Source organism: Rhyacophila brunnea, unplaced genomic scaffold, assembly GCF_057557595.1.
Source record: "Rhyacophila brunnea isolate RB1 unplaced genomic scaffold, BYU_Rbru_1.0 scaffold_12, whole genome shotgun sequence".
Lineage (NCBI taxonomy): Eukaryota > Metazoa > Arthropoda > Insecta > Trichoptera > Rhyacophilidae > Rhyacophila > Rhyacophila brunnea.
Genome location: NW_028232774.1, coordinates 237,471 through 264,809, shown reverse-complemented (window position 1 = coordinate 264,809; position 27,339 = coordinate 237,471). Strand labels below are relative to the sequence as shown.

The 27,339-nt window shown below is 33.7% G+C and overlaps 1 protein-coding gene across 2 annotated transcripts in view; it reads left to right on the top strand.

Annotated features, from left to right (window-relative positions):
* The window catches only part of LOC147077604 (alpha-N-acetylgalactosaminidase), a 46,724-nt gene extending 20,618 nt beyond the window's left edge, over positions 1-26,106 (top strand). Inside the window, exons 3-9 of one of the 2 annotated variants that reach the window (XM_085940113.1) lie at positions 19,394-19,487; positions 19,970-20,145; positions 20,862-21,023; positions 21,134-21,331; positions 21,540-21,704; positions 22,796-22,868; positions 25,585-26,106. In XM_085940113.1, the coding sequence (XP_085796239.1) occupies positions 19,394-19,487; positions 19,970-20,145; positions 20,862-21,023; positions 21,134-21,331; positions 21,540-21,704; positions 22,796-22,868; positions 25,585-25,691 (975 nt within the window). In that variant the 3' untranslated portion in view covers positions 25,692-26,106. Of the gene's footprint in view, positions 1-19,393; positions 19,488-19,969; positions 20,146-20,861; positions 21,024-21,133; positions 21,332-21,539; positions 21,705-22,795; positions 22,872-25,584 lie in introns of both variants that reach the window. The other variant, XM_085940112.1, reaches the window with a different exon arrangement.
* Positions 26,107-27,339: the final 1,233 nt, after the last annotated feature.

The following is a 27,339-nucleotide window of genomic DNA, read 5'->3' as shown; positions in this document are numbered from 1 at the left end:
AGGACCCACTTAGCAACCGATAATAGTTTTACTTTTTGCGGATTTCTTCCGAAATAACTTTTCATACAAAACAGAATTAACTGAAAATGAGTTCAATTCTACTTAACGATGGCTAAAAGTATTCAAAAAATGCATTGGCATCGTGTTCTGATATATTCTAAAAGTTTCAAATGTCTAGCTAGTCGGGAAGTTACTTAAAAATTGATTGCAACGTGATTGTACTGGACAAACAACCACCGGACAAATAAGAATACGAGCTAAGAAAAACGTTGTAAAAAATATGTGCTAATATAGATTAAAAATACAGTTATGCAATTATTTAATATGGAACGGATGTCAGGGAATGATGTAAATATACAAACTGTATTTTAATACAACTACATGTAAAATAATATTAATTCAACTTATAAATAATGAACATACATAATTTTGAAAAACACTTCTGAGAAAATATATTATAACCAATAGAAAAAATCTTTTTGAAAAAAGTAAGACACTGCATCTCCTGGGTTTACAACCCAATCCACGCATTATTCACTATGCTACAAGGTGACATACTAAGGACGATAAACTTTAACTATAGGCTTTTTATTCGTTGAATAAATACTTAATTATAAATAATGCATTGTGATAAACTCTTATAGCCCGTTTTTCACCCACGATGGCCGCGTGGCTTAAGCGTTGGCCTATTGCGTCGAGGATCCCAGGTTCGAATCTTGGGTCTGGCAAGTAAACATATTGTTTTTCAATGTGTGTATAAGTCAGAGTATGGACCTAATAGGTTGAGTATATGGCTGACATCCATTTCTCGTAAAAATAAAATCTGTTAATACAAACCTTCACTCTGTGGGGGACCATAATATGATCCTATTAGGATCGGACATGGTCGAAATTACAAGGAACTTATAGCCCGTTTGCATGTACATGGATTTACTGACGAGAGTACATACTATCGCGACTGTAACGATACAATTTAAGTGTTAAGGCGTATTATCATGCATGTTGCAAGACAAGTTTAGCGGCTTCCGAATTTTTACGCGTAGTTGCAACTTACATGACCTATGCGCATGCGTAGTAGAACGATGGTGGCGAACCTGCCGTAAAAAATACGGAAGAAATACACCGCGCAGAGCATTTTGACGTTTACCAATTTTCACAACCTGTCAAATAGCACCAATAGCGCGTCTCGCTTACGCTTGAAGAATGAGATTGGCGATACAGTCAGCACTTTTGCGTTTAAACAGTTATTATCACGATAAATTATTTTACACACTATTGGCGCCAGTAAATCCATGCATGTGTACATTCGCTATTACGCGCTATTTGTAAAAGTGACCTATGACATACATTATAAATAATCAGGATACATACTTTATTATCATATCAGTCATTATTGTTTTATGAAATAATCATTGAGAAAGATGTTTGTGACCTTTTATGATGATTTATATTCAGTCATTATCGTTGTTAGCATATAACGTGTATATATATTCAATAAAATACCATCTTTATTTGCCTAGATCCAAGACAAACATTATTAGCTTATTTATATATAGATAATAATATTACTCTCTAAACCAGCGGTGCCCAACCCGTAGCTCGCGAGGAACGTGTAGCTCGCGTACCGTTTTAATGTGGCTCGCGTATTCAGATTATGTATTAAGTGCGCAGTGTATGTCAAAAATCGACAAAATTGCTACTCATTGTGGCAACGCCTACGGCAATCACCAATCACCACTCACGAATCACCACTCAACAAACATGGCAATCACCACTGGCAAAAAGGCGAGAGTATTAATATATTAGTCTTAAGGGTGAGACGAAGCGCGTTCTGACAATTATATTTATGATATAGTTACCCTAATAATTATGTCGAATGCTCGAAAGAAACCCAGGGGAGAAAAGGCCAGGGGGAAAGCCACGCACACCATGGGGTGATAACGTTTCAAAAGATGCCAACCAGCTGCTAAAAATCAGGAACTGGAAAAGACGTGCGGAGAACCGTACCGACTGGAGGACGGCGGTTGAGGAGGCCAGGGCTCGACTTGAGCTGTAGCGCCATCGAAGAATAAGAATAATTATGTCTTAATATGAGCCAGGAAGAAAAAACCGACATACACTTACAATTTTCAAGAAGATTGGAAAAAGAAATATTTTTTTATTTATTTTAAGAACAATTAATGTATTTGTTTGATTTGCGGTTCAACAATTGCTATTGGAAAAAAGTGCTACGTAGAACGACATTTTACAACGGTTCATAAAAAATATGGTACTGAATATCCTATTAACAGCAGTTCAAGAAAATCCACATTAGTTGCCCAACAATCTATATTTACTAAGTGCGTAGCTAAATCAAGAGCTGCTACAATTTTTTCATTTAGGATCGCACGTAATGTTTTTAATTTGTAGTAGATTAGAAATCGTAATAAGCAGTAGTAGTGTAATAACATAACATGCTGCCATCGTGTTTACTATCCAACAATGCAATAAATCCAACCAGGAAACACAAAAATAATGTTACCCTCTGGGTGTGGTTGTAAAAGGTACAATTTTCGAGTATGGAGAAATATGGGATAAACTTAAACACATCTTAAAGAGGATTTTATTTTCAATATTTACGTATGAAATATGCATTACAGTTTGTCACGTTAACGGATTCAATATTGATCACATTTGAGTATTTTCAGGGGGCTTTTTACTTCTTGCGTTCAATGTTTTTTCTCTTATTTTCTGGCTTATTAATCTGTTATGTTTTGCCAACCCATATAATTTTTTTTCCGGTTCAACTACAAAAAATCGGCATAAAATGTTTTAATACAAATACTTAAATACTCTCTCTAGTGAGTTTACCTGTTCGGTGGAAACTTATTTAATGCGATTCAACTAATTTCTGCAAATGTAAATGTCTGCAGTGACACTAAGAATTTCAAGAAGTCTGTTTTCAGTAATAAAACATTACATCGAGCGTGCAAAATAATAATTTTATGGCTTTAAATTGATGTATTGAACAGATTTGAACTAGTATGATTTTGCAGTCATGCACCCTGCAAGGTCTAGCAGAATAGTTGGCAATCGCCGATCGTTCCTGCTATTTATATTTCTTTATAATTTAAAAAACATTTAATGGTATAGCCATGCCGTAGACAATTGATTTTAATCACGCTTAAGAGCATACTATCTGAAGAATACAAGTTTTGATTCGATTTAAAAATAAATATAATAAAACATACTGTAATATTATTCGTTACAGTTTAATAAAATAAAATAAATAATAGGTACAGTACAACATCATTTCACTTTCGTTTTCTCCTCTGTTACCTTTATAAACGACGTTTCCTTGTTTAGAATGGCAGGCTTTCCGTCCATTAAATATCGCATCGGCAGATTCCTGATAATCTTTTTGTATTGCAAAATCGAATCATATTATATGTACGTTACAATCTAACAACAATCACGTTATTAGTCGAAAGGGAAAAGGTGTTTTAATGTAAACGCCAGAGAAGAGGTTGGCAACCTTTACCCGATGGAGAGGGCAATACGAAATTTGACAATCACATGAAAAATACATACATTCGAAATATTGTTTATACTTACAAATATGTAGAAAATCACAACGATTTTTTTTTAAATATAAACAACCATGAAGCAAAACTGGGCTTTGTTTTAATTTGATTTTAAAAACATTTATCAGTTTTTCATATCAATGGTGTCTTTTCTTAGCTCGCCTACCATATTTTTGTCAACGAGATTTGGCAATATATGTGAGGGCGTATTCCGTAATTCCGCCAATAGATGGCCACGGTAGATACCTATTACCATGGGCCCCACATCGGGGGGGCTGATATTACTCTAGCCTGGGAGGGGCTGGCTTAGAGCAGAGCCGGCGTGGCGGGTCAAACAGCTAAGTGACAAAAACCACAAATTTGCTCTTATAGTAAAAAAGTCGCCTGCGACGCTATTTTCACGAATGATTATTAACATTAAAAATATGTGGCTATCCGATGTAATTTGATGATTGACATAAATAATTAATGATGACGTGTAGAATTTTATTTTATAATTATTTTAACAGTGTTTCCTAACTTACAAAATGATTATTTTATCTAATATGGCGAACGGTTCATTTTACTTGGCTACCACAAAAGGAAGCCACAATCAGTGCTTCATAACATGCTTAAGTGCCGACAACTCAGTAAATCAACTGTGTTTATTTAAAAATCTCTAAAAATACACGGAATACCCTTAACCCTGGGGTTATGTGGAAACCACCTGGGGAACACTACTTTCTGTAGAAAATCACACTGCCCTTAACCTTAGCGATAGATAGGGGGCCCGACATAGATCCAGGCCCGCTTCAGGATGTGGAATCATGTCTATTACATTCTCCTTTCAATAAACAAAGTAACTTACAATAATTGTTGTATTAAATTTAATCTACCGTTGTAATAATCAAATTATGTGTGTTACAAGAAAACAAGAATAACTTGGTGCAAGCAGCCAAAATCGATTGCCTATTGTAACCTACAAATTACGAAATTGAACTTGAGACCTTTTGCGGATTGGATATATTGTAATCTGTTACAATAATTATTATTTTGTTTCATCATAATAGTATTGAACTTAACGGGCAACGCAGCCCACTCGATACCATTTCAACATCTTAATAATGACACGATGTATTACGACCGTCGATTCAAATATTTTTAATTTTACCAACGATTCGATTATATAGTATTATTTATTTTACTTTGTGTGCTTCCATTGTGCCACCCTCTACTCCTGGGATCGAATCTTGAGCTCATATCAGCCTTCATCAGAAACATTTTTCTTCTGTCAAGTCTCGCTTACCACAATTACTCTCCTGAATATTAATATGCAGCTATAATATGGACAAGGAATGCTAATTATTCTCTAGAGTTTACTTTTTTTATCCAACAGACACGAAGTACGCGTCTATAAACCACCATTTCAAAAGCTTTGTTTGTTTAGTGTTTTTTTCTGTGAATGTCCTCACCTCTACTCCGTGCAGAAGGCCCGAAAAACATAGCATCTTTTGGTTTAAGAAGTAGAAGTATAAAAATTACCATGCCACATATCGGTTGCCTGTTACTCCACACCCGTTGGGTATTTCAGTTCCCATTAATTCTGTGTTCCATGTCTTGTACATTATTCATTGAATGACAAATAGTTATTTGTGCACCATCAGGTATTAATAAAATCATACCAATTCATGAGATATCGAGCACTAGCACTACATTACATTACGATTACATCACCATGTTCGATCCTCTCTCTTAAGGAGCATGTTATGGGCCTTCACAGAGTGGAGGTTCTATAGACATATTTTTGTTTTTACCAGAAATGGATATTAGCCACTTGCTCAGCCTATTAGGTTCACACTACTCTAAATATATATTGATTAACAACGTGCTGCACTACACCTACCTAATGACGTAAATATAGTGTAGGTATACAGTGGCCTTAAAAACCACTCACTAGAGTCAATCGAGAGTGGTTAGCATACCTTTCAGACAATTAGAGAATGTTTAGATTTAGATTTTTTATTGTCGGTTTACAGGAAGCCAACGCAAACAAATTTTTAAAATAGCCAATATACTGGAATATTTGTAAGGTTAGGTTAGGTTTTCATTCTTGAATTCATGAATTTTGCCAAAATCGGTTATAATTAGCGTGGTTCCCGCCTGGCTTCCTGTAAACCGACAGGAACGCGGCTCAGGTTCATGAAATCTTCAATATTATCGCTGTGTCTTGGGAAAAATAATTTGACCGTCTGAGCTAGATAAATATGTTAATATTTTCGGAAAATTATTGAGCGTTCCGGTTTGTAAAATTTTGCATTTCTAGAGCTGGAATTATTTCAATATAGGTACAAGCGTTTGAAACTCATATTTTTTTTAAATATTAAATTACGATATAATATATATATATATATAATTACCGGCCAATAGCTAATAACCGGCGGCTATATTATACTGGTCTTGATAATGGTGTTACTATTGAAATAGCTATCAACGACAAATCTACCCGGTTCTATCCAATCGTGAATGAAAAATCATCTTAATTTTTGAATGTGTATTTGAAAGTATGTGTAGAATTTTAAAACTACTCGTAGCATTAAGAAAACATGTGTTATGCCTTAATATGTAATTCATTTACAATGCTATTTATGGAATAAGATAATATTGACAGTCTTTTGTTTGTTATTAACAATAGTATACTTTCATTGCACGCCGTAAAAAATAGTTATACACATTGTCCATGCATGGCTAACATGTTACTACGATATAATATAATAATGCAAGTCATTAGATATTTTTTGGCTTTGTCCCTAACACCAACCATAGAACACAATACTACTATCTACCTATCAGCCTCGGTAAGAGATGTGTCTTGCATTCTGCCAATTCACGCACTCAGAAAAAGGTAAGTATCTATTGTTAGCAACGTGTGTTTATCTATTTTTTATTTAATAAAACCTGTTGAATACTTTCATTGTCAGCATCTATCGGCAAATAACTAGACATTATAAATGATATTATGTTGCATTATAAAAAAAATCTGCTTAGTACAGTGGCGTAGGTATATAGCTATAATTAATATTAGGCCGACTCTATATAAGCAGAAATCACCCAAGGACCATTTCTTTTGTATTTGTTTATAAGTATAAAATGTCGTAATAAAGTTGGTATAACCAAATTATTATATTATTATTATTTTAAAATAGAAAGTTAACAACAAAGTTTTTTTTTAAAACAAACCTTCGATAGAGATGGGGCCTGAATTTATTAAAGTAAGCTGGAAAAAAATGACCTCTTACCTATCAATTTTCACGTAGAGTCAGATAGGCATTCATTGAGATTTTCAATCATTCAAGAATAATAGTACGTATGACGAACTGAAACGATATCGATAGTAAAACCGCAAAGTCTCCATGTGGTACCGAATGAATTCATTCATTATCTTACTGATGCATGTTTGATTATTTTATGGATATACCTACAATAAATCTAACAAAATCGCTTAAAGTGCTGCCCATAAGTAAACTTAAAATGTTGCTTATTCCATTTTCAATGAAATTTTAGGTAGGTACTGCATAATATTATTTACATTACAGACAACATTTTAGTCATTCATCTCGGCTAGTAGTATAAACGGACAAGTGCAATAAAACGTACTGTTTTGACATAAACATCCACTGACGGTTAGAGTAGACTTTCGAAGGACCACCGACAAAATTTATAATATTACCACCCCTTCTTTCTTCATTTTCCGCCCCTTATGAATAGCCATCCTTCAGAAGCGCACGATCTGCCTATCCCCAGAACACGACACTGATTAAACTATAATACCAGCGGGCTACAGGAATTGCGAATGATAATCAGAATCACTGTTGTGTCATAACACTCATAATTTAAAAAAATACCAGGCGGCAGTGCCGCATGTCAACATTCTTGTCGATGTGCTCAATGCTCTAGTGCGTAGAGAGGAAGAATATTGTGTATGCGTGTGCGCTGCATTACAGACAGATAAATCAAGACAAATATCGTGGGGTTCCTGACAAAACTTGGTACGTATGTCGATTTATAGGTATTTTGGGTTAACATCGGATATAATATATAAATATGTGTGCTAGAAAAAAGTTCAAGATCATCTGATATATAGAACATACACATAAAGCACAAATAAATTAGCATTATGCCTGATTTTAGAGGGCGTGTCAAACTTTAAATTGCAATTACTCCATAACATGATTTCGAGATTTACCAACTTTTGGCAGTAGGTAACCCACGATATATCACGTATATAATACTGTTTTATACCTATATCAACTATGAAGACCTCTTGTGACACAATTAAATGAATTTAGTTGATGAATCATTTCGATTCAATTTATTCTATCGATATAATAAGAATTTCATCCAGTAAAAAGAACATCAACTGTCTAGAAATTCAGTGGAACTTTTTTGATTAGGCCCCTTAATGCTTGACGTAGGTTACAACTCTTGCAATAAGACTACTTCACCTCTGTTTAATAAATCAAGCTGAAATTAAAACTAATGTAAAAATTAAATAGGTTCTTATAAATAATACAATCTTTCAGTACGTTGGACAACCTCCGATTGATCATGATTTCCTCCGATAACTCTCTCCATCTCTTTCTTTATAGTAATTATTAATTAAGTGCCTCATGTTTACAACAGTAAAGTCACCGATGTATCTGCTCTATCTATCAATTCAAGTGTTTTTTTTTTTGTTTTATTATGGTAAAACTTTCATTTTTTTTATTCAATGACCACCTTACGAATAGGTTTTTCAAGTGATTGTTTTACGAGACATGGGTGTTGTTAGCCACTTTGATTAACCAGGCACGTATACAAGGGGGTTTCGGGTCCAAACCAACCACAAAAACGGAAAACTACATATTATTAAATTATATAGATAGAATATTAGTTCTTCTTAATCTTCGTCAGGACCTTATCACTGAGGATCGTGACCCTGATGATTTGGCTGTCGAACAGCCTTTTCAACGGAATGGCCCTACTCCTCTCGGCATTCTACGAAACGTAAGGTCCACACATGGTATTCATGATTTAGTGAAATCTTGGAGTATCGAAGATTTACTGGACTGGACTGGACGTAGGTGCGAAAGGGCAGCAATAACTCGTAAGTGAGCACGCGTAGTTATAGCGGCAGGCTAGATGTTCATCGCTGGAGTGTCAAAGCTCGGAGTATCTTGTTATGGGGAATATACTTGGAAAAGTGCGGTATTCTTCGGTTGAAGTGACAAAAAATTATAACTAGTAGGCGGGGTAAATGTAGAAATAAGCGGCATCTGTGATATTTCATTAACACCCCGTCCGCCACCTTAATAATAAATAAAAAGATATGTATTCAAAATGGATTCCCATAAACCGTTGTTATGTGTGGTCAATCTATTAGACCCATGTTCTGGCTCCAAACATTGAAAAATACCATATGAATTTGCTAGACCTGGAGTTAAAACGTCAGTCCTCATTGCCCCCGAAGAATAAAATGGCGGCGCTTAAGGTTCAAATAGACTATATGACGTTCGGGCACATAATGCTAAGAGCGTTTTAGTGTCTATGATCAAATCTATGCCATTCCGACATTTATACATACATATTGTATGACAGCTATGACATCGTATTTACACTCTGTGACACCCTGTGACACAGGACGCCAACATAAGAAACGGGTTTTTCGACATATATATGACCGATCGTCATAGAGTGTATTTGAAGCATTATGCATGTTCTCGCCTCATAAGTAGGCTGCCGCCATCTTTTTTAGTTTAAAAAAACGGAACTCGCTGCATCTATGTGAATTCAAAGGAAACTTTTTTTCTCAACGGCGGTAGCCCGTAAAAAATATTAAAATAAAATAAATGAATGACATGTTTTGCATCATTTAATCCTTAATATCGGCTCACATATTGTCTTGGCCCTGTATTATTATGTCGGTAACGCAATATAATATTATAACTATTATAACATGACACTAATAAGAAATAGCGGTATATGATAAAATAATATAAACAGCTTCGTGTAACCATTTTGTAACTTTATACGCTGACATTCTTGGGTTGAAGCTTTACTATTTCAAAACCAATAACGATAGAAACCTACCTACCAGGTGTATCACTTATCTTTGTGAATGTTTCACAAACGCTAAGCATAAAATAGGCAGAGTTGCTTAGAGCCTCATTCTAAAAGGGGAAATAGTATGTCGCTTTTGAGTTGGCTTCTTTGTTACTGGAAGATAATTTGCATCGCGAAAATGCATTCAACTATGCAGGTATGTGCAAATTGTTTTACTGTCAGGTAGTCAAGCAAAAGCTCGTTATCATTATATAAAACTATGTGGAATGTAGATACATAAATCATTATTTGAGGCGTGTTTATTTACAAATACTACAGGTACCTACCTACCTACCTACTTCGTTTTATTATTACATGGATGTACAATATACCTATTATGACAAATATATTGTGTGCAGTAACTATAGAGATGGCCGGAGTAAAAATTCGCAACATTACAGCATTGATTTAAAAAACATATTGGTTTCGTCATATATTTTCACTAGCTACCCTTACCAAAAAATAATACAATGAGTAACTTGACAGGAAAGAACTCAACTGACGCGGTATTAGCGGTAGACGTTGAAGTTGTCATTCAACATACTTTAACCCAGTGTCTGCCAAACTTTTTTACCTGGCGGCACATGGGGGAAAAGAAATTTGTTTACTTCAAATAAAAATTCCCCATTTTTTTTATTAATATGGAAAAAAACGTACTAGGTATAGGTAAGAATGATATACTTACTTCTTCTTATTGTGCCATCCCCTAGCGGAGGTCGGCCACCATCAAGGCGATCTTATATTTGTCGTCTGCTACCCGGAACAGTTCGGCGGAGCTGCACTCGTACCAATCACGGAGGTTCTTAAGCCACGAAATTCGGCGCCGTCCTCTGCTACGCTTCCCATTGATCTTTCCTTGAATGACAAGTTGGGGAATGCTGTATTTTTGTCCTCTCATAATGTGGCCGAGGTATTGTAGTTTCCTGGTTTTGATACTACGTAGAACTTCTCGGTCCTTCCCCATTCGATTGAGAACTTCAACATTTGTCACCCGGTCAGTCCAAGGAATTTTGAGGATGCGTCTATACAGCCACATCTCGAAAGCTTCAAGTCTCCGTGACATCTCTTGGTTTAGCGTCCATACTTCCATGCCATAGAAAAGAATTGAGAGCACATAACAACGTACCATACGCAGTCTCAGACCTAGGTTAAGCTCTCTATTGCTAAGGAGGCGTCTCATTTTGAGAAAGGCGCTCCTTGCGATCTCAATTCTAGTTTTTATTTCCTGAGACTGGTCCCATTTCTCATTGACCCATGTACCTAAATATTTATAATGGGTTACACGTTCGATTGGTTCGCTGTTAATGACAAAATTTGTGTTGGTGTCTGGTGTCGCTGTTTTTGATACTAGTAATAGTTTTGTTTTCTTGAGATTCATTTTTAAACCATAAGAATTACTGACCTCATTAACCTTTTCTACCAGTTGATGTAAACTTTTTAAACTATCAGCAATCAGCACAGTATCATCGGCATATCGTATATTGTTAATATGTTTGCCATTAACCATAATACCCACCGATTCACCTTGTAAGGCTTCCTTGAAAATAGCTTCCGAGTACATGTTAAATAGCAAAGGTGACAATATACAACCCTGTCTTACACCGCGACGAATTTTTACGTCTCCACTGATTTCGTTTTCAATCTTTATATTCGCTGTTTGATTCCAATATAAGTTAGCTATCAGTTGAATGTCTCTTGCATCGATGCCTTTCTCCTGTAAGAGTTCGAGAAGTTTAGGATGTCTTGTACTTACAGGTACATATAAAATATATTAACGAGAAGAATGAAATTGATTTTACTCATCATCTATCATCTGTAATCGTTTACGTTTTTAATTTAATTTTCATGAGCACTGAGAAACTCACACTTTGGACCCACGTTGGAAAATGGGAACTACAGAATAAAAATGAACCACGAGTTGGAAGAGCTGATTGAACAGCAAACAATCATAAGATACTGTAAGTCCCAAAGACTACGATGGGCGGGATATGTGGAGAGAATGCCTGAAGTTAGAACGCCAAGGATCATGGTGAAGTAGCTACCCTAACGGGAGAGACCCAGAGGCCATCCAAGAAGGAGATGGGCTGACGCCGTAGAAGTGGACTGGCTTCATATAGGAAGGCCCGGTAACTGTAGAAGTGTGGCGAGAGACCGGAGTGAGTGGAGACCGGTTGTGGAGGAGGCCAAATCCCACAGGATGTAGCGCCGTGAAAGAAGAAGACTGAGAAACTCACAAAGATACGACGATCCAAACGGCAACAGAGATTTAATGGTTTTAATAGCTAATCAATGCCTCCAACCCGAAATCCAAAGTGCTGATAACTCTAGTTCAGAAAATGAGGCTTTGTGTATTAAATGTTCCTCCACTCTTAATGTCAGGTGTTTACCGTTGTATCCTTCGAAAGGATAATCAAGTGATGGAAAATGCATAGAGATTTTTGCACTTCTGACAAAAAAAATGCGGCACATCTGGAATCTCGCGCGGCACTAGTTTGGAAGACACTGCTCTCATCCCACAATTTTTCTCGATATGGAGAAAAATATGTATTTTGGAGATAACAATATGTATTAATTCAAATAAAATACAATAATAATATAATAACTACATAGGTACTCATTACATATAATTGAATAACGATCAGGCCCGTTTTTTTCCAGTTGACAAGACATTCTCAATTGAACTGACTAATTGAATGATAAAATTGGAGTGTTTGTCTATTCGATTGTTTGATTATAACCTGAAAAAAATTATTGAACCCGATATTTATGAAACTTCCACAGTAGATAGACTACATTGTCGGTGCCAACTTACTAGACTTTTATATAGAAGTCTCAAAGGAAAAATCTAAAAAAATAACGCACTTGTAACAATATGAGGTGATACACGGATTGAGAAGCGGGTGCCTAAAATTTGAACAATTATTATTGTATATTATATCTGTCAACTTTTTCTTTCCAAAGACTCTTTGGTTTTACACTTACGATATGTGCTGAAATAAAGGCATGTATACGTAGGTACACGAGTTTGACTTATTCAGACAACATAAATAATATCCCCTTTAATACCATTGGTTAAAAGTACAGACGTAGTCTATATTCAATCATTGAAAATTTACACAAAACTATATATAAAGCAATGATTTTTAGGTTTGAAATCACGATTATCCACAGATGAAAACATAATTTTCATAGGTATAGGTACGTAGAGTTGGGTTTCGGGAATTCTCGAGAAATTTTCTAGATTTTCAATCCCGAATCTCGAAAATTGAAATTTTTAATATTTAGGGAAATCCCGGATCTCGAGAATCTTTTCTCGGGATTCAGGATTTTTTTATTATCAAATATCAATTGAAAAAACAATTTTCTACATGAAAAAAGTGGACAGAAAACACAAAACGTTCAAAGACTGATCGGGGCATTTCACACAATTAAGCCAATGTCGACTCAAAATGAGCGCAATTTTTGCAACATCAGGAATTTTTTTGTATCAAAAGCGTACGCGATTGTCAGATGCAGCAATTGACAGTCTGTGTTTTTTGAAATCCCATTTTAATAAATAATGTTTTGAAATATTTTTGTTTTCCTACTTCTATTTTGTTTGTCTGCTTACATACATATTTTTACAATGATTTTAGGATTTTCACAGTTTTTTTAAAATTTCCCGATATCTCGAGAATTCAAAATTTCATCATTTCTCGGGAAATACCCAACTCTAGGTATACCAAAGAGATTGGACTCCTCCCCTTCCTTTCAATCTCTTTGAGGTATACAATATTTGGATATTATAAGTATAATGATATGGATTAAATACACCAAACAGAATTACTAACTCAATATTAACCAAAATAAACATAGTACTAAAAAGAATTTGAACTATACATATGATTAGGGACCTTGAAGGTTATATCTGTTATGACATTTGAAATTATTTAGCAAACCCATCAAGCATGGTTAAGTTGGTAAACTCCGCAAATATGAACATCGCCCAGTTGGAATTCCGATTTTTTTATTCGCGCAATTTATGGCGACCATTGTGTTTACTTACCAGAGTGCCGTTATAAATAATTTTACACAAATTTTATACGATTTTTCAACTAAATAATAAAGCCGAAGTGTATTGTTACTGGCTGCTTATCTATTCATCGCGGCGGATTGTCTTTTTTATAGGCCTCGCAAATTGGTAAAAAATGTCGTAGTATAAAAGTATGTGAAGTTCTCTTCAGGTGAGTTGCGATGCGAAGTCACTTGCAGTTAATTTGATATGTGGACCAATGATCCTATATTTGCTTCTATTTGATACATTTAAGATCTATATCTACAGAAGGGGGTTTTCATTAAATCTTTGGCATTAAATCATCGATATAATCCTGGTATAAGTAAATGGCATTACTAATAGAGGTTCCGGTCAAAGAATCTCGTCTCGACAATGATTCTCGAAAAAGCTTGATTCTCTTTTCTCTTCTGTGTAAACATAAAAGTCGAGATTTGCATTTGTCGAGAAATACATAATGAGATTCTCAAGATTTCACCACGAATATATTAGTGTTTATTCCGCGAATATGTAATTGAAGTTGATAGGATGGCCAGTTAGGCGCCCTTTTGTACATAAGATTTTACTGATTATCATTTTGTAGACACGTTGAAACATTATAGAAAATTTCACTATTTATTAAACTAGTTAAAACTAAAATTGTCCTGTTGTTACACCCGGTTTCTTCATATAATGGTAATAGTAGGTAAATTAACAGGTTGTATAATTTCTAAAATGTTTGTTTCATTAGCTATCCAATTTTTTCCACTGGCACGCTATTTTTTGCGACACTTGTATAAATAACAATTTATTTATTTATACACTAAAATTTGAGGGTCATATTACTTATCCAGTTTTACTATTCACGCCTCTAATACATATTTGGTAACTTTTAGATTTATTTCATTTGATTAAACGAATGCCTTTGTCGTAAAGATTTTTTCATTTTTAATTTCTGCAGCTTGAGTAATAATATTATCTATTTTCAAGTTGTTTTTCTTTACAATATGATTGAAAAAAAACATATAATATGCGTTGTTATACATGTAAGTTAATTATGTCTACAGCAATAATTATTATTGTAATTTAATTGACAAATAATAATAATTGTAGTTTACCATTTAGGGCTACCAACTCAAATAAATGTAGGTAAGTACTCGTAGTTTCTTTCGATAATAATTAAGAGCATACTTCAATGAAACGGCAAATCGTTTTCAACTATAGGTACGATGAAATTTTGGACTCGCTGGTAATCGGAGAGCAAAAGTTGAGCTGTGAACACGTCAATTTGTTTCGTGATGGCGAGGTGGTTATTAATTCTTAAATCGTGTAAAGATGACTAAAAAACGTTACCCATTTACTTGAAAAAGAAAACATGTCAATGAATATATTATTATAATAATATATTTAATTATAGTATCTTTAGAATTATCTTTAAATGTGTAAATCTTGCCCATTTTTTGAATAATAAAATGCCTAATTCTTGTCAAATTTGGGATCACAGAGATTATCAATATAATTTTTTATCGTAAATATTTTTCTAAAATTATCTCATCATAAATTATACTAATGGTTTTATAAATGCGTTTAAAAATTAATAAATGTAAAAAATCTTAACACCACTGCACAGTTATGTACCGAAATATGACTATATTCTAAAACATTAGAGCGAGAGGTTTAAAAGAATACTATTTTATGTAATAAAAATACTTTATGCAGTCATCAAATGTTTAAAATAAATATAAAGGATAATAAGGCTTCAAAATTATATAAATAGACTAGCTGACCCGGCAAACGTTGTTCTGCCATATAAATTATTTCTAGTGAATATTTTGGTTGTTAAATAAAAAATAACGAATGTATCGTAAGTGTGTGGGGATGGGATATATGACAGAAAGAGGAATAGAGCGCTGTAGACGATGACCGCCGATAAAAACAAAAAAACATCAACCATTCATTTTCTCAATTCAAAATGAGTAATGATGTTCATAATGAATGAATTACCTGTGACAGGATCTCGTTGTTTAATGTTTATGCAATATCCGTCTTGTCCCTTCCAGAAAATTAGCGGATATTGGAGAGCGTCGTATGAACGGTGTGTGTCAGCGATGAACTCCAGATTATTGTTTCTTCTTCGAATCACGATTTCTCGCGTCGATGTGCGGTCACCAACCATGATTCCAGCAATGTCGTCAACAACAGGCGCATTGAATCGACGCACGTGCTCTCCAGCTGGTGTTTTATCAGTATTGATGACAATAGCGTGATTGTCACTTTGCAATTCGTGCATGTGTGCTTTGAAGAATTTCAATAATTCATTGTGCTCATTCAACAGGGCGTCCAGTTCGCCGACGATACGCCTGGCATTAGGCGAATTGAGGCTATTGTAGCCGCAATGTGCATCCACATGATTGATGTCCTCACCGCCCATGAAGTAGATTTGTAAAAATGTATGTGGTTCGTTTGGCATTGGCAGCAATGAGCCTACTTTGTGGTATACTTGGCCTTTGATTTTGAACGTAGAATGTAATTGTTGACCATTTGCCGCAGTATTGTGAACTATTTCTGTTGCTCCGAACGAAGTCTTTTGGAAGCATGAATTGAATGTGCGAATGGACTTCAGGAGCAGGTTTGAATCTGGAACCGTGCCGATGAGCAAGCCGTTCAATGGTTCTGGTGGTATCTCAATTTCTGTTAGTTGCACTTTTCCTGATGCGCAACACATCCCGGCTGACTCATGTTTGAATTTGAGCGCATGTTAATGGGGACATTCTTTGTCCATAGCACCAATCAGCACTTTCGGATGAGCGGAATATTCAATATCTGGTTCGTACTCGAATGCAAGACGAAGGAACGAAGCGGATGTAAATGTTCGATGTACTTGTTGGCGTTGTCGGTCATTTGCTCTGCGTGTGTTAACTACGAACCGGCGCTCTTGGCTCCGTTCCAATTGTCGTTGTTGATTTCGTTCAGCTCGTGCCTCTTGTGATTGGGATGCACGCAATTGCAACATGCTTACACGCACGTTTTTGTTATCTTGTTGGATTTGTTCGTCTGTTCTTTCTGCTCTACTATTTCGTATGTTTGTTGCTTTATTCGTTTGACGGCCCAAATGGCCCCCCTTGCGTCTTGATGGCATTATGCACTGTAATACACGCACATAAAAATAGATAAATTAAAATAAATCGTACAAAATTTTGCACGCACTGCGTTGTGATATGCCGAATGAAATGTCAAAATGACGCGACGCTTCTCTTGAATTCTTCTCGGACGTAGCGCCATCTGTCATTCAACAACATAAATAATTTCGTTCTGTTTGAAATACGAACGACGGTTAAATTTGTTCATACAAAAATAATAAAATCGCGAATAAAAAATGGGAGGGTGGGGGTAGGAGAGTGAAAATTTTGGGTATTATAAGTATTTTTTGATGCAAAATAATAAAAAAAATACAAAAAGAAATTTTCAAAAAAATAAAAGAAAAAATTTTCTGGATAGAGATACCCTAATCACATAGCAGTATGAAATATACTTGTTGACCTATTCTCATACCTAACAAATATAGATAAAAAAAATCATAAAAATCGGTTAAGCCATTTCGGAGGAGTTCAACCACAAACATCGTGACACGAGATTTTTATATATAGAGAGATTATCTACAACGTTTAAGTTATGTCCAGGATAATGCTTTGAAAATAGAAAAAAAGCTTCATTTTGACCCACGCTGAGCACGTTCGCCCTTAAACAAACAACATTTTCTTCACGAGAGAACACGAAAAATGGAATCTAATAAATTGTCATGATTATAATTATACGTTTTAAAGTTTTCCAAATAATCAGCAATAAAACATTTCTTTTATTCAACGAATACTTCATAAGATTTTGAGAATGTAACTCCATATATTGAACATACATAACTTGAAAACACCTCAAATATATACCGACCTGAAAAAAGTAATATTTTGAAAGAAGAAAAAAACGATGCTCGATGGGATTTGTACCCGTATAACAACTGGTATCGCGTCACTGTGCATTGATTACTGCGATTTTCTCTGATTTTATTGATTGACCAATTGTCTTTCAGATAATTTCTCATATGTGTATTTTTTTAAATTTGAAAACGGTCGTACTTATTTATCTGACATGTCGTATTGACCTAACTGTCTAGTTGGATGTGCACAGCCCTGCTTAGCATATCGTGTTGGACGCGTTTGTTCACTTTCGCGCTCACTCGAGCCACCGATTTCTTCGTTGGTGTCACTAAGACTTGATAACTCTCGTTTTAGCCACTCTGCCAGACGTTTATGTTCCATAAACACACTTTGAGCGCAGTACAAAACTGTTAAAGTGTTTACACAATCATGAAGAATCAATCAATGGCTGGGCACGTTGGTCATGGTTGGGAAGACACCGTCCAGCGTCAAATTTCACTTTGGCTAGTAAATGAATGGCTAATTCGACAATTTTAATTACTTTAACTGTAAACATTTGTTGGAAAGCCATTGGATACCTGCATTAATTAAATGAAAATAAATCACCGGTGCCATCTGCTTGAGCAAACTTTTTTGGGGTCGCCTGTAAAAAAAATATAAAAAAAATAATCATTAAATAAAATAATTGTACATGTGAATTCACAATTATTACATTTTTTTCATGAATATCATTCATCAATCATCAAATTGTTTCTTATGTACTTTGTCTACGTTGACATAATATTATGTGGTGTACATCTACATACACATACAAAAATGTTACACAAAATAGACGTAAATATGAAATTCATTCCGTAAATTTCTTTCAATTTTTTATTCATTGAGTTATTGATTGCAAATGAATCAACATTATTTGGTGACCTCTTAGAAAATACCTTGCGACTTGGGTGCAATCACGTGACTTCTAACCCACCTAATGACAGCTATTATTTCCTTTGCCTTTAATCTTTAATTAAAGGAACTCTCACAATGCTAAATATTTACATTATTTAGAATGTCATACATATTGTATGTATAAGTAATAATAAACAACGTAAGTCATACTCTAAAGGTAAATTGTCGCAAAGCGCAGCGGAATCATATACTATATTATAATTATGACCTTAAAGCTCCTATTTTTATTAACATGTTGATTGAATACGGTAAAACGAAATATTAAATGTTATGAAATCTTTAAATATATTTCTAATAATTGAGCATGGTCATTATCTTCCTGTTTTCTACACTGTATAAGTAATAAGGGTATGCAATAAGGAGAATATTTGTATGCAGGGGATGTGAAACAAATCGGTAAATCATAGTATTTGTACCACTGTACAAGAGTTGGTTTAACCACTTAGTTTAACCACAAAATATAGACTTGTATTTTAATAACTAGTATGCCTGTGAGTGTCATATTTAAAATTGTAAGTGTAGCTAACTGTGATTTTAACTTGTATCCAAAATCTTTAAAAATTCTAATCATACTTTAGTAGAACTTTTGTTTTGTAGGGAACAATTTCAAAATCATGAAATTCGCGGATTTTATTCTTACACAATTTAGATAGAAGGGAAGTCAATTTACAGAATCTTTCAACGTATTAAATAATGTTATTATTCATTTTAAAATAGATTTTTAACATAGGTACATACTTACTTAATTGTTCCAGTATGTAACGATTACTAACTATTATATTGTTTCTCTTTTCCAGGTCCATTCTAAAGGATTGAAATTCGGCATTTATGAAGACTATGGCAACTTCACATGCGCCGGATATCCTGGTGTCGTCGGTCACCTGTCCACTGGTAGAACATTTTCTAATAATTATTGTATTCCTATACCGTATATGGTGTGCTGTAACTATGCATATATATACATAATATGCGGCCTCTGTGCACAGAGTAGAGTGATAATCATACCTGGGTTACAGCAATATTATATTTTCTTTTCTTAATTCAAATTATTGAGAATATTATATATTTCAAACAAGAGATGTCGCTGTTTATTTATTCTCTCTCCATCTATTGATATTAGATGAAAGTTTTTATTTTTAAATAACGTATAAAATACGTATTAGTATGCCTAAGAATATTATAGTATCAAACATCAGCTCACAACATTACTAATTTATCATAATATAAATTCACAGCATCCATTAAAAGTATATTTACATAACTAAATAGTTACTTATTGGTTCCACTACCAACTTTCATCTAGAATATTAAAATTGATAACAACGTGTAAAATAATATTATGAATAAATAATTATTATTTTATTAAATTTTAGATGCCGCCACATTCGCTTCTTGGGACGTAGATTACGTAAAGCTGGATGGTTGCTATGCCCTTCCACAAGACATGGACGCAGGTTATCCTGAGTTTGGCAGAGAGTTAAACAATACAGGAAAAGCCATGATCTATTCTTGCAGCTGGCCTGTCTACCAAATATATGCAGGCATGCAGGTTTGTGCTTTTTTTCTTGTGTCTTGGTTCTACATCGTAGATCAGAATTTAGCCTCTTCCACTGGCTTGATTCCCTCGATAATCTTCTTCAGTTTCTAAACTTCCTTCACACAACCAACACAAACAACGTCGCTTCCGCTAGAATACATACACAACTGTGGTCTTTCATCTGCCAGTATTGGTTACAGAATATACATATAAATTTCTATCAGCTATCTTATGGTTCTGTTTTATTCTGTTAACCTTATTTTCGGAAGTTTGTGAGTGCCACACTCTAATAATGTTTGTTATCAGGTACCTTTAATTGTTTTAACAAAATCTTTATACCTACTCAGGTATTCAATGCTTAAAATAATTCCCTGAGAGCTGACAATATTGTGTCTTATTTGGACCAATTATCGCCATGATTTTTCACTGATTCTGCAATGTATTTTTATTTATATTTAATGGTATCCAAAAAGTATAGATCCAATAATATAAATCAATACTATCCGTAATCGATATTTATAACAGTTGGGTTAGTTAATTATTGTTTAACACATTTAATAAAGCATAAATGAATATACATAATTTGAAAACCCTCAGATATATACATATCCGAAAAAATACGACGTCCGACAGTATGTAACCTGTAACCTCTGGATTTGCGCCAAAGTGCTTTAATACGTTGAATAAAAGAAATAGTTTATTAAATAGCATACTTGTTTATATTACAGCCAAACTTCTCATCCATCATCCAGCACTGCAATTTGTGGCGTAACTTCGATGACATCCAAGACTCTTGGGCATCTGTAGAATCTATTATCGACTATTATGGAAATCATCAAGATGCTATTGTTCCTAACGCAGGACCTGGACACTGGAACGACCCTGACATGGTAAACAATCAATTTTTAAGCTTGCTCTGATGTTAAATATCACTCAATCTTAATCCATGAAAGAATCTGTTTATAATACCTAAAATACATAAAACCTATTTATTCTTCAGCTGATCATTGGAAACTTTGGCTTATCCTACGAGCAAAGTAAGACTCAAATGGCAATCTGGGCCATCATGGCGGCGCCTCTTCTGATGAGCGTTGACTTGAGGACAATTAGGCCAGAGTACAAAGCCATCCTGCTCAACAGGAAGATCATCGCTGTCGATCAGGATCCTTTGGGAATCCAAGGAAGAAGGATATACAAGGTAAAAACACAGAATATTTTTCGAACTGAACCTTCCATTATTGACTAGGTTTTTCTTCAGCATCTTTGGTACACACTGTTTGAATTTAAAAAGAACCGACAATTACATGTTCGTGGAATTTACGAATATGATCGTAATATAGATGTGATTAATTAATCTGAAAATCTTCTGTGTGTTCAATATTCTTCAATATTTATAATCATTTTAGCACCGTGGCATCGAAATCTGGTCCAGGCCTATCACACCAGTCTACCAAACGTACTATTCCTACGCAGTGGCATTCGTCAACCGAAGAACTGACGGAACTCCTTCAGATGTTGCTGTTACCCTCAGAGAACTGGGACTGACCAACCCTACTGGATACAGAGTCGAGGTAAGCATTTATTACCACTTAATAATAATGTAAAAATTATTTCATTTCATCTTCCACCATATTTTCTGTATGGAAGAATGGAGACTTACGGAAACAACGCTCAGAAAACTTGAAGCCTTCGAAACGGTTTATATATAAACGCTTAAATTAGCTGGAAAGATAAAGTTACGAATGTTCAAGTAATGTCTTGGATGAAAAATACAAAAAAAAAGCAAAAGGTGGAATGCTGATATACTTTCCACGACATACTTCAGTGTACCTTATCATTTAAGGTAAGATTTTAGGTAACCAAGGCATCTGACGACAGAATACCCTGGCTCAAGAATTTCAGATATTGGTTTGAGATCAGCACTGCATCCCTGTTCAAAGATGTAACTGATCGAAAATATGTGGCCAAAATGATTGCCGATATCCGATAAAAGACATGGCACAAAAAGAAAAAGATATTTGTTGCGAACTGAGCACATTTATTATACCCCCAAGACCCACTATAGCCAGGCCGTGACATGATGCTGTTTACGTCGATAGTAGTGCCAGTTATTGCTCATACTTCGAACGCAATATTATGGTAAACTGTTAGTAGAGAATTATGATTTTTGCATATTCAAATAAATGATAATAATTTTCATTTAAGGCGAACAGGTTACCATATTACATTCGAAGGTAATCAATCACTAGTATGTACAACCATTGTAACTCGCAACTCAGTCTCAGTGTCACGGCTTGAATATAGTCGGCTTTGATTAGACCTCATTATTTTTAATTATATTTTTACGGACATCTATAAATTACCTTCATTAATCAATATAACAATGATGAAAACAAGGATTTTCAAATATAAACTTTAAAAAACTGTACAATGAAAGTTTATTAAATCCTTGTTTGGTTATTAACTCATTTTTAACAATATAGTATAATTTCTAAAGCCATAATATCCACCATGTTTTTTTGTCAATCATACTTACATATACTTATAAAAAAAAAAATTAAATAAAATTGTAGGTAATCTTTTTACGTGTGTTTCCGGCTCTAATATCTATTACATTTTACATATTATAATAAGTGAATTTAAAATGTGTCTCTCTTTCCAGGATTTGTACGAAGATGTCGACTATGGAATACTATCTCCCCAGACCAAGATCAAAGTCAAAGTGAATCCCTCAGGTAGCTTGTGTTATTCCATTTATCACTATTTACTATAATATACATTACTCTCTTCATTATCACAATATATTCCCATGTATTTCAAAAGATGGCAATAGTTAAAACAATTCAGAAACAAAAAGAGACCGTAAATCCTTTCATATATTTTTTTTAAATATTATCTTGTAAAACAAGTAAATTGTCATTTTAACTCTTAAACAAAGCATGTGGGCCTCGTCGGAGTGAATGTTATATTAACACTGTTTCACGAGGCATAATAATTATTATTGTTAGCCATTCGCCCCTACGCATGTAAAAAAACTTACATTAATAATTGTTTGCGCACTGCAGGAATGAATCCACGACCCACTACTCTGTAGACGACTGCTCTTAATAATAATATGTTGTTAATAATATTATACACTTTAACTGTAATAAAATTGGTACTCCCTGTTATTGAATTGAATTGAATTGAATTGAATTGAATTGAATTGGTTGGTACACATCTACATTATAATTTATTATATTAACTTGACTACTATGGAGGGTTAACTACTTACCGTCGTTCAATTGATTGTAAACTTGATGTTTTTAAAGCTCTTATTTGGACACAGTGATCAACACACAATAGAATTATTGTTTTATAATGTCAGTCAAATTTCTTCAAATCGCAGTAAGTACTTTTATTTTAATCAGCTTTTGAATCTGTCTGAGTAATTATTATTCAGGAGTCCATGTAGATACATATGTCTTCACGAATCCACCACCGACCTGTTCACCACTTTCCTGTCAACCGAAAGACTTCATTTGGATTAACACAGATAAACACAAAACAAAAATTATACTTTTTCAAAATATTATGTAAAAATACAATATAAAAAGAAAAGATTATAAATAACATTTCGGTAAATACCATACTTATCTAACATAGTATTAGTTTAACAATTATTACAATTTAAAGAGTTTGATTTCTTTTTATATATCAATTTAAGTGTATATTAGTTTATATGGATATCTATTACGAAAAACCATAATAAATATTACTAAATTTATACCCGAGAGCCAGACTACTTAGTCTCCTAAAACACATTCGGGAAAATGCAGTTTTGATTTTTCATGACTAATGACAACCTACCTTTACGCGCCCCAGTATTGTTCAAAGACTTTATGATTTCTCTTATGAATAGACTCAATGTGTGAATTAGGTCTGACAAATATAATAATTAAGGTACAATACAAGGCCGTCTATAGTCAGGCTAAATTGTGATGTCCGATAGTAGGGCTAGTTATTGCTTAACTACGACCACAATGCGGTAACATGTTCGCTGTAAATGAAGATTTATTTCATTCATATTAATAAAGGTATAACCATTTTTTCAATATGAAATAATGATCACTTTCTACAATATTCCACTCTAAGTAGGTATAGGTAATAAATAGCACTATGCTCTAAATATTCTAAATGCACACTTGACTCATTTTCGCCAATGTTTTTAGATTTAAAATGTAAACTAGATCTGTACGTCTCATTTCCTGTTGGTGTCGATAGAAAGTAAATAAAATAGAATAGTAAATGAATTCCAATGTTACAAACTATAGTTATATCACAGACATCTATCGACAGAATATGAAGCACACTAATAATTTACATTTTCTTTTTTTTCTTTCGACCATGTCCGATCCTAATAGAATCATATGGGCCTCCACATAGTAGAGTTTTGTAATAACAGATTTTGTTTTTACGAGAAATGGATGTCAGCCACTTGCTCAACCTATTAGGTCCATACCCTGACAGACACAAATTGAAAAACAATATGTGTACTTTCCAGACCCAGGATTTGAACCTGGGACCCACGGCGTCATAGTCCAACGCTTAAGCCGCGCGGCCACCGTGGGTGTCAAACACATACTTTACACATATTTACATTTGAAATAGTTTTAAATAATCAATAGGCAAGTATCTAAAAACATTTCGACTTATTATTTACATTTACTATCTTTTTTTTTATCATTGAAATATAGTTTAATAAGTTCTCTCAAACGGATCAAAGATTTTTTTTTAATATTCATATTTTTTTGTATTTTTTTATTTATTTTAAAAATACATATTTTTCTATAAAATAAAATCTCTCTAAATATAATTATTTTATTTCCACGTTTTTCTTAGCTCATATTCTTGTTTGTCCGGTGGTTTTTTGTCCAGTACAAATCTTGCAATCGATTTTTAACTAACTGCCCGACTAGCTCGACATTTGAAACTTTTAGAATATATCAGAACACGGTCCCAATGCATTCTTTTAACACTTTTAGCCATCTTTAAACAGAATTGAATTCATTTTCAGATAATTCTGTTTTGTATGAAAAGTTATTTCGGAAGAAATCCGTAATCCAATCCACTATTATTGGTTGTTAAGGGGGTGGTCCTAGCAACTAAATTATTAAAATATACGGGCGTCACTATGGAAATCAGAATGACATTTCAGTATTCTACATTTGTTTGTTTGTTGCAAAATAGCAAGAAAATGATTTGTTGACAATTGCCTTAGTTGTCCTACATTATTAATACATAGAATTGTCAAGTTTATATGATTCAACAGAAAATTTAAAAACGTGGTATATAAAAAGTTCTTTTTATCTGTAAGTATTTATATAATATTTTGAGTCGAGCTTGGTCACAAGAAGTGATGAAAACCACATTCTTCGTCAACCTCTTTTTACAATGATGTTATTTTTACAGGTGTCGTTATATTGCGAGCGGACGCCCAACCCTCTTTCCAGTACAGAAGTTCCACTTCCAGAACGCCATACGATCCCCTCAACGATGTCTTCAGACTCAACGAATAGAAAAGTCTAAATAATGTGAAGTGATACAAATAAAATAGTTTTGGGGGGGAAATGGTTTGCTTCGAACATAAACAATAATAATAATAATAATTAGTGGTCGAAGTGTGGGACACTTTTGTGGTTTCATTTTACTGAAAAATAAGAGATTTTTTTCTATTCTGATAAATAATAATATTTAGTTGGGGATTCAATATAAATTCCTAATGAAATTTAAAATCGTGTAAACATTTAAATATAATTAAATGATCTTTTTTACATGCTGTATACAATACTATCTACTACCTTATTATTAATTATTTGAATATAAATTCTCAATTGACTTTAACTTTCATCTAAGTAGGCATTGAATAAATTCAAATTAATATGTGCAGTATTTTAGAATGAAAATATGTACATATGGTTAAAAACAACGGGGAAAATATATATTTATAAAGTAACTGTTTTATTTAACATTATATTATTATACTCTCTACATTCTACAATATGATACAGTTAATTTGTTTTACAGGGGCGTGTTAGGCTAGAATGGTTAGATGGTAATTACCTGTGTTAGGGAATATATTTTTCATCAAAAGTATCGCTTTCAAACCTTGAATGATTAAATTCGAAATAGGTATGTATACACGCAATTAACCCAAATTTTGTATTTGTGGTAGTCCTAATGACAAGTACTAAGTGATCCAATTTTTTTTACAGATAACTTATTTCCTGTCATTGTGACTGTAATCTGTAAACTTTGACACTTTTACATAAATGAAAAGTGGTTTGGTCTTTTCTGGCGTAGGTATTACTAAATTGTAGTTAGGCCTTTCTTCATATATTCATAATAAAATATTGTTCTTGTAATATTAGGTACACATGACGTGCTTTTTAGGTTAAGAATAATAAAAATAGGTAGTGATTATAATAGGTATATCTTAAGTGTATCTTAACTTTTGCCATGTGGAAGACTGGTGTTTTTTAATATGCCAAAAACCCAAAATCTATTTTTGTATCTCTATTTTCCCGGCAAAGCTTACTAATTTATTTTAATATTATATTTCATATCAACTTCGCAATAAAATCACTTAGGTGTTGTTTAAAAGTTCACTCGTATAATTACTAAAAATAGTACAGAAAGATTCAACCTTATGCCAATAATAAAAAAATACATGCAATTTTTTTGTTCTGTACATAAGAATAATATGATACATTTATTCATTCGAATGTCAATACTGGTATTCATTGAGTAGCTAGAGAGTTCACAATTTTATTAGATTAACCATTATTTGTTTAATATAATTATTTACACCACTTATTTAGTCATCACGCGAAATTGTTACCAAATTCTGTACATGAGAGCAAGTTTGTGTATCGTTTTTAGCGGCGTGGTGTCAATGGGACCTTTTGATTTTAGAAAATTTTGGTTTCTGTTATGAAGGCCATGCATTAGTTGAGGCACGGTCTAAAAAGATCGTTGCTAGGCGATGCGCGGACTGCGGGTCGCGGGTGCAAATGACACCTGTCAAACGAAATATTATTTTTCATATAAATCCAACATACGTTCATTTTATGTTCTGTTTATTGTTCTATTAGTAACAATAATAATATATTCATTGACATGTTTTCTTTTTAAAGTAAATGGGTAACGTTTTTAGTCATCTTTACA